The sequence below is a fragment of the Piliocolobus tephrosceles genome, chromosome 16, assembly GCF_002776525.5.
Source record: "Piliocolobus tephrosceles isolate RC106 chromosome 16, ASM277652v3, whole genome shotgun sequence".
In the NCBI taxonomy this organism is placed as follows: Eukaryota; Metazoa; Chordata; class Mammalia; order Primates; family Cercopithecidae; genus Piliocolobus; species Piliocolobus tephrosceles.
This window is the reverse complement of record NC_045449.1, coordinates 1500185-1508540: the sequence shown is the minus strand read 5'-3', so window position 1 is coordinate 1508540 and position 8356 is coordinate 1500185. Positions and strand designations below refer to the sequence as shown.

At 50.3% G+C, this 8356-nt stretch overlaps 1 protein-coding gene across 1 annotated transcript in view; it reads left to right on the top strand.

Moving 5' to 3' along the window:
• The first annotated feature begins 2180 nt into the window (after window positions 1-2180).
• Window positions 2181-8356, top strand: part of PRPF8 (pre-mRNA processing factor 8) — a 36537-nt gene continuing 30361 nt past the window's right edge. The window contains exons 1-9 of the mRNA XM_023184457.1: window positions 2181-2277; window positions 2477-2587; window positions 3341-3509; window positions 4462-4626; window positions 4715-4933; window positions 5047-5259; window positions 6301-6426; window positions 6523-6628; window positions 7564-7754. Coding sequence (XP_023040225.1) covers window positions 2488-2587; window positions 3341-3509; window positions 4462-4626; window positions 4715-4933; window positions 5047-5259; window positions 6301-6426; window positions 6523-6628; window positions 7564-7754 — 1289 coding nt within the window. The 5' untranslated portion in view covers window positions 2181-2277; window positions 2477-2487. The remainder of the gene's footprint in view (window positions 2278-2476; window positions 2588-3340; window positions 3510-4461; window positions 4627-4714; window positions 4934-5046; window positions 5260-6300; window positions 6427-6522; window positions 6629-7563; window positions 7755-8356) is intronic.

Genomic DNA, 8356 nt, shown 5'->3' with positions numbered 1-8356 from the left:
AGACCATCCTGGCTAACATGGTGAAACTCCGTCTCTACTAAAAATAATACAAAAAACTAGCCAGGCGAGGTGGCGGCGCCTGTAGTCCCAGCTACTCAGGAGGCTGAGGCAGGAGAATGGCGGGAACCCAGGAGGCGGAGCTTGCAGTGAGCTGAGATCCAGCCACTGCACTCCAGCCTGGGTAACAGAGCGAGACTCCGTCTAAAAAAAAAAAAAAAAGCAGAATATGTTCCACAGTACCAAGCTAAGTGATGTTCATGTCTACAGAGGAAAGCTGAAATGAACCTCTGCCGTCCACAATTACTGCATTCCTGAAGAGTGCAGAAATCAATACCTGATAAATAGAAGTCTGCCTTTAAAACGGAAACACCCTGACTTATAAATATCACTCCAGAGGCAATGTATCTGACTTGATGGATGTTTAGTCGTCAGCCGACTCCTAGCTTTCTACCTTGAAATTTCTCCATTCTGTGGCCTGTCTATAAAGAAAGAGGCAAAATAGTGCATAGGAAAGCGCCCTGAACCAAACCGAAGACCTCAATTCTGATTCTGGCTGTGCTACAGACTAGCTGAGTATGTATGCCTGGATAAGTCACTTAGCCAGCCCTTGCCCAAACTCCCCATTGCATTAAAAATAGTTTTTAGGGGGCTGGGCGCGGTGGCTCAAGCCTGTAATCTCAGCACTTTGGGAGGCCGAGATGGGCGGATCACGAGGTCAGGAGATCGAGACCATCCTGGCTAACACGGTGACACCCCGTCTCTACTAAAAAAATACAAAAATCTAGCCGGAGGCGGTGGCGGGCGCCTGTAGTCCCAGCTACTCGGGAAGCTAAGGCAGGAGAATGGCGTAAACCCGGGAGGCGGAGCTTGCAGTGAGCTGAGATCCCACCACTGCACTCCAGCCTGGGCGACAGAGGGAGACTCCGACTCAAAAAAAAAAAAAAATAGTTTTTGGACCGGGCATGGTGGCTCAACGCCTGTAATCCCGGCACTTTGGGAGGGCCGAGGCAGAAGGATTTCGTGAGGTCAGGAGTTTGAGACCCGCCTGGCCAACATAGCGAAACGCTGTCTCTACTAAAAATGCAAAAATTAGCTGGCAGTAGTGGCACCTGCCTGTAATCCAGCTACTCCTGGAGGCTGAGGCAGGGGCATCGCTTGAGCCTAGGAGGTGGAGGTTGTGGTGAACTGAGATCGCGCCATTGCACTCCAGTCTGGGCAACAGAGTGACACCCCTGTCTCAAAAAAACCAAAAGGAATTGTTTTTAAATTTTTACCGTTCTGAAAGCACATTGACATCCTTTGCATTTTTTTCTAATTATTTCACTTTGATTTGTAAATTCTCAACTAGATTGAGGGGCTGTATGGATTACAATTCCTCTGCATCCTCCACAATAAACTTGGTGGGAATTTCAGACTTTTTTTTTTTTTTTCCCGAGACAAGAATCTCGCTCTGTAACCCAGGCTGGAGTAAAATGGCATGATCTCGGCTCACTGCAACCTCTGCCTCCTTGGTTCAAGCGATTCTCCTGCCTCAGCCTCCCGAGTAGCTGGGACTACAGGTGCGTGCCACCACGCCCGGCTAATTTTTGTATTTTTAGTAGAGACGGGGTTTCACCATGTTGGCCAGGCTGGCCTTGGACTCCTGGCCTTAAGCGATCCGCCCGCCTCGGCCTCCCAAAGGGCTGCGATTCCAGGCGTTGGCTACCGCCCCCCGCGAAGGTCTTGATTCTTGTCTGCCTTTCTGCTCCGCTGTGAACTCTACTGGCTGCTTTTTTCCTGCTTTATCCCTCGTTCTCGGTAGACAGGGGGCACTCAATAAAGGATGGTTAAATGAATGAATGCACGAACAAATGACTGTCCTGGAGCTAGTACTGCATTGCACGTATACATTGATGATAACAGACATCGTACAACGCTCAATCTTGGCAAATCTATTAAAAGCCTCCAGACTTCAGTCTCTCGCAGGGCAATGCCGGGAGCCTATCGCACGCAGAGGTCAGTCGGGGGCCCCAGAAACAGCTTCGGAAACGGGGGAGGCGGGGCTTCCCCGACCACACCCCCTTGTATTCAAAGCCTTTCCGCCTGTGGGCCCGCCTCCTCGGCGCAGTGTGCCACTCTAATTGGCCATCTTACCAATCCATCTGAGTACCTCTGCGCCGATTGGATCAACTGCTGAACTCGGGTTGCGCACTTTCCGGCGCTGGGAACGCGGAGCGGACGCAGACTGGCCGCCATTGCGCTTCGGAGAAAGCGGCCTCCTGTGTGAGGGGCTGTGGGGTGCGTGGCAGGCGTTTAAGGCCGGGCTGCGGGAGGCGTGGTCGGGTCGGGCCGAGTGACTGAAGGGGTTAGGCCGGGCGGGGCTGGATGCACTCAGTGTGGCGGGATTGCAGGCCGGGGTCCCCGGACGCCTTTCTGCTGCGCTTTTTGTGGGCCCGGGCCTGTGGTTAGTGAATTTTTCTGCCCCGCCGCTGTCCAGATTCTCCGGGTATGGCCGGAGTATTTCCTTACCGAGGGCCGGGTAACCCGGTGCCCGGCCCTCTAGCCCCGCTACCGGACTACATGTCGGAGGAGAAGCTGCAGGAGAAAGGTGAGTCGAGTGTGGAGCGGCGCGCGGGCCGGAGGCGGGGCGGGTGTCCGCGCGCGCAGGTGGCTGAGGACCCTCCCCGTTTGGGCCGCTCCTGAGGTGACAATTCCCTTGTTAGCCCCATTTAACTTTTTATCAAGTCATTTTAAGCGCGTGTTATCTGCAAGCGCTGATCCAGTAGTGATGGGGACAAAATTCCTGTCCTTACGGGGTTTAAATTACAGCGGGAGAGATAGATGGTAACAAAACCTTGAGGATCTGTAATAAAACGTCAGGCCGGGCGCAGTGGTTGACGCCTGTGACCCCAGCACTCTGGAAGATCCAGGCGGGCGGGTCATCTGAGGTCGGGAGTTCGAGACCAGCCTGGCCAACATGGTGAAACCCCGTCTCTACTAAAAATACAAAAATTAGTTGTGTGTGGTGGCACCTGTCTATAATCCCAGCTACTGGGGAGGTTGAGGCGGGAGAATGGCTTGAACCCGGGAGGCGGAGGTTGCAGTGAGCTGAGATCGCACCATTGCACTCCAACCTGGGTGACAGAGCGAAACAACGTCTCAAAAAAAAAAAAAAAAGTCAGTGATAAATGTGATGAAGGGAAAAATAGAGTAAAATGGTAAGGGAATTGGCAAGGAGTGCTTCTTCCTGCTGGATGCCTGCTCCTCTGTCACACTCACTGACAGGAGCTTACCCTCGGGCAAGAGGTGAAGAGGATTAGGCTGAGGGTGTGCAGTCTTTTAAACTGAGGTGCCTTTGTAGCTCGAAAATGGCAGCAATTGCAGGCGAAGCGCTATGCAGAAAAGCGGAAGTTTGGGTTTGTGGATGCCCAGAAGGAAGACATGCCCCCGGAGCATGTCAGGAAGATCATTCGAGACCATGGAGACATGACCAACAGAAAGTTCCGCCATGACAAAAGGGTTTACTTGGGGTAAGGAGCATCCTGAAATAATTTCATTTGGAATTTGGCCCTTTTCCCTTTTCCCTGTCCCACAGTCTTGGATAGATGCTCTGTCATTTTGGAACAGGACGCTGCTTTGACAGCTCATCTTGGTGGATATAAGAGAAAGGAGAAAACCAGTAGGAGCCTCTGATAATTTCTACGTCTTCCACTTATGCAGTCTGTTTCCCTTCTGTTCCTGATCTGGGACTGGGACTTTAATTTGTCCTGTTCATGCTATTATAAGATGTCCCTGTCGTTGAGCTGGTTGAAGCCCAGAGTGGGATACTGTGCATAGTGGCAGCCTGTCACTCCTCAGGGACCTGAATTCTGTGTTTAGGGTATTTAATTTCAGAGGTATCCCTACTGCTGTTTTTCTGTGGCTGTAAACTGGGTGGGTACAGGTACAGATGTCTTAGCAGATTCCTGTTCTATTTGGACACAAAAATGTTTGCTGTGTAATGAACTGGAAGTTTTGTTTATTTCAAAAAATAGTTTGAGAACTGTGCTGGCTGCTAGGGGTATAGTAGCGAGCAGAGGGTAACAATCTCTGCCTTTCTGCAGTGTGCAGTCTAGTGGCAGGACAGACATGAGACAACTGGCGATAGTGAAGTATGGTGAATAGTTTATTACGATTTATGAGAAGATACTGAGGGAATAGGATGTGAGACAGCCGCAAAGCTGTCTCCAGAGGGATAGCCATTGATTTAGAGGAGCTGATACCAGCATTGTGGGACTATGACATTTAAGAAGCGTGGTGCAAGGTGAAGTTGGAGAGGGAGAGGCAGGGTTTCTGGTTAGGAAGGGCCTATGGGCTACGTCTGGGAGTTTGGATTGTAAGGTAGGATTTACTGTGGAACATGAACGTGTGGCTTCTCTGCATGGGACAGGTAGCAGAACACCTCGTCATTTCTAATAGCCTTCTCTTTTTCTAATGTGCCAGTGCCCTAAAGTACATGCCCCACGCAGTCCTCAAACTCCTGGAGAACATGCCTATGCCTTGGGAGCAGATTCGGGATGTGCCTGTGCTGTACCACATCACTGGAGCCATTTCCTTCGTCAATGAGATTCCCTGGGTTATTGAACCTGTCTACATCTCCCAGTGGGGGTGAGACAGGCTGAAATATGGTGGGCAGTGGTGGTGGTGATTGGGGGGCAGTGGGTAGAAATGGTTGTGTGATGTTCTTGCCTTCCAGGTCAATGTGGATTATGATGCGCCGAGAAAAAAGAGACAGGAGGCATTTCAAGAGGATGCGTTTTCCCCCTTTTGATGATGAGGAGCCGCCCTTGGACTATGCTGACAACATCCTAGATGTTGAGCCACTGGAGGCCATTCAGCTAGAGCTGGACCCTGAGGAGGACGCCCCTGTGTTGGACTGGTTCTATGACCACCAGCCATTGAGGGACAGCAGGAAGTGAGTGATAGATGGAGGAGTTCCGGAAACCCAGAGGGAGGCCTGGGAGATGAGTAGGTGGTATGGTTTGTCTATCTGCTTACTTGAGGTGGGCCTTTCATTTTTCACCCTAGGTATGTAAACGGCTCCACTTACCAGCGCTGGCAGTTCACACTACCGATGATGTCAACTCTCTACCGCCTGGCTAACCAGCTCCTGACAGACTTGGTGGACGACAACTACTTCTACCTGTTTGATCTGAAGGCCTTCTTTACATCCAAGGCACTCAATATGGCCATTCCTGGAGGTCCCAAATTTGAACCTCTTGTTCGAGACATCAACCTACAGTGAGTTGGAGAGATTAGGGATTTTAGACATTTTGAGTTGGATAAAATGTAATCTTGATCCTTAAAGTCCTGATATGACTTCCAAATTAGTCTGCGCCAGGTGCAGTGGCTCACACTGTAATCCCAGCACATTGGGAAGCTGAGGCAGGAAGATTGCTTAAGCCCAGAAGTTTGAGTCCAGCCTGGGCAACATGGCAGAACCCTATCTGTACCAAAATTTTGCTGGATGTTGTGGCACTCGCAGCTTCCTGTAGTCTCAGTTACTTGGGAGGCTGAGCTGTGGAAGGATTGTTTGAGCCCAGGAGGTCGCAGCTGCAGTGAACCATGATCATGCCATTGCATTACAGCTTGGGTGATAGAGTGAGACCATGTCGGGCCAGGTGTGGTGGCTCAAGCCTGTAATCCCAGCATTTTGGGAGGCCAAGACGGGCGGATCATGAGGTCAGGAGTTCGAGACCATCCTGGCTAACACGGTGAAACCCCCTCTCTACTAAAAAAATACAAAAAAAAAAAAAAAAAAAGCGCTAGCCGGGCGAGGGGGCTGGCGCCTGTAGTCCCAGCTACTCGGGAGGCTGAGGCAGGAGAATGGCGTGAACCCGGGAGGCGGAGCTTGCAGTGAGCTGAGATCCGGCCACTGCACTCCAGCCCGGGCGACAGAGCGAGACTCCGTCTCAAAAAAAAAAAAAAGGGGGGGGGCTGGGCGCAGTGGCTCCAGCCTGTAATCCCAGCACTTCGGGAGGCCGAGACGGGCGGATCACGAGGTCAGGAGATCGAGACCATCCTGGCTAACCCGGTGAAACCCCGTCTCTACTAAAAGAAAATCTAGCCGGGCGAGGTGGCGGGCACCTGTAGTCCCAGCTACTCGGGGGACCAAGGCAGGAGAATGGCATGAACCCGGGAGGCAGAGCTTGCAGTGAGCTGAGATCCGGCCACTGCACTCCAGCCTGGGTGACAGAGCAAGACTCTGTCTCAAAAAAAAAAAAAAAAAGACCATGTCTCAAAAAAAAAAAAAGTCTGCTTATTCTTGATATCGTATCCTAGGGATGAAGACTGGAATGAATTCAATGATATTAACAAGATTATCATCCGGCAGCCTATCCGCACTGAATACAAGATTGCTTTTCCTTATTTGTACAACAATCTTCCACACCATGTCCACCTCACCTGGTAAGAGACCTGGAACACAACAGTTGTAAGGAGAAGGCTCGTGTTTAGGTTGGGCCAGGGCAGGAAAACTTTGGCTGACTCTTCCTTTCGTTTTAGGTACCATACTCCCAACGTCGTATTCATCAAAACTGAGGATCCTGATTTGCCAGCTTTCTACTTTGACCCTTTGATCAACCCAATCTCCCACAGGCACTCGGTCAAGGTGAGGAAGGAAAGGGACACTTTCCCTCAGCAATTCTAGGGGAAATGCCTGAGGTTGGCTGAAATGTTACTGAACACTCAAGTGGAGGGAGACGTGTTTTCCGTCTTGCTAAGTATTCCCCTTGAGCTATAAGCGAATTTGAGAATTTAGCATTTGCCTTAAAACATGTCATTGGTATAATCCTGGTTTCTGTGATTATCCTTCTGGATTTTATGGTTCTCCTGTTGGATGCTCTAGATAATCTGTCCTGGTCTGTCTCTATTATATTTGTTTTAGTCTTTATATTGAGATGTAGTTAACATACCATACAAATTACCCATTTAAAGTGTGTAATTTGGTGGTTTTTAGCTTATTCTCAGAGCTGTCCCAACTGTCATGACATGCAATTTGAGAATATTTTCATTACTTGAGAAAGAAACCCTTAGCAGTTACTCTCCATTTCTCCCCAACTTTCTTACGCAACCACTCATCTACTTTCTGTCTGTAGATTTGCCTATTCTACACATTTCATATGATAGAATGAAACAGAATCATACACTATATAGTTTTCAGTGACTGGCTTCTTAAGCTCACCATAATGTTTTCGATGTTCATTTGTGTTCCGTTGTGTCCAAGCCCGGTGTTTGGAGCTTGGGTGGGAGGTGATTGCAGTGTTGACTGCTGTGGTGTTGGGGCTCCATTGGGAGGCTTTCTGTTGGTGAGCCAGTTGAGGTGTGAGAAGTGACACCTGCTTTCCTGGTGGCCCTGTCTTGTTCTTTGCTCCCTTGGTTTCCTTTGTGCTGGCACTTCAGGGCTGCTTCTGTCAGACAGCCCAGTTTCTATGGCAGATACAGGCTTTGTGCTTGGCCCCAGATAATTTCCCTCTTAAGTCTGTGCCTCTTAAGTCTGTGCCTAGTTCAGCAGGAACTAAACCCTTAGAGGGATTCCTTTTTCAGAGCCAGGAACCATTGCCAGATGATGATGAGGAATTTGAGCTCCCGGAGTTTGTGGAGCCCTTTCTGAAGGACACACCCCTCTATACAGACAATACAGCCAATGGCATTGCCCTGCTCTGGGCCCCACGGCCCTTCAACCTACGCTCCGGTCGCACCCGTCGGGCCCTGGACATACCGCTTGTCAAGAACTGGTAAGGTTTCTCCCTGGGGCAGGGGGAACAATGGTGGATATATATGAGAAAAGACTCCAACTAGGTGGGCGTGTAGCCTTTCTTAAAAATTCTTTTTTTCATAAAAGTGGCAGACAACTCAAGGCTTGCATTCTTTTTTTTTTTTTTTGAGACGGAGTCTTGCTCTGTCGCTCAGGCTGGAGTGCAGTGGCACTATCTCGGCTCACTGCAAGCTCCGCCTCCCCGGTTCATGCCATTCTCCTGCCTCAGCCTCCTGAGTAGCTGGGACTACGGGCGCCCGCCACCTCGTCCAGCTAGTTGTTTTTTTTTGTATTTTTATTTTTATTTATTTATTTTTTTTGAGACGGAGTCTCGCTCTGTCACCCAGGCTGGAGTGCAGTGGCCGGATCTCAGCTCACTGCAAGCTCCGCCTCCCGGGTTTACGCCATTCTCCTGCCTCAGCCTCCGGAGTAGCTGGGACTACAGGCGCCCGCCACCTCGCCCGGCTAGATTTTTGTATTTTTTAGTAGAGACGGGGTTTCACCGTGTTAGCCAGGATGGTCTTGATCTCCTGACCTCGTGATCTGCCCGTCTCGGCCTCCCAAAGTGCTGGGATTACAGGC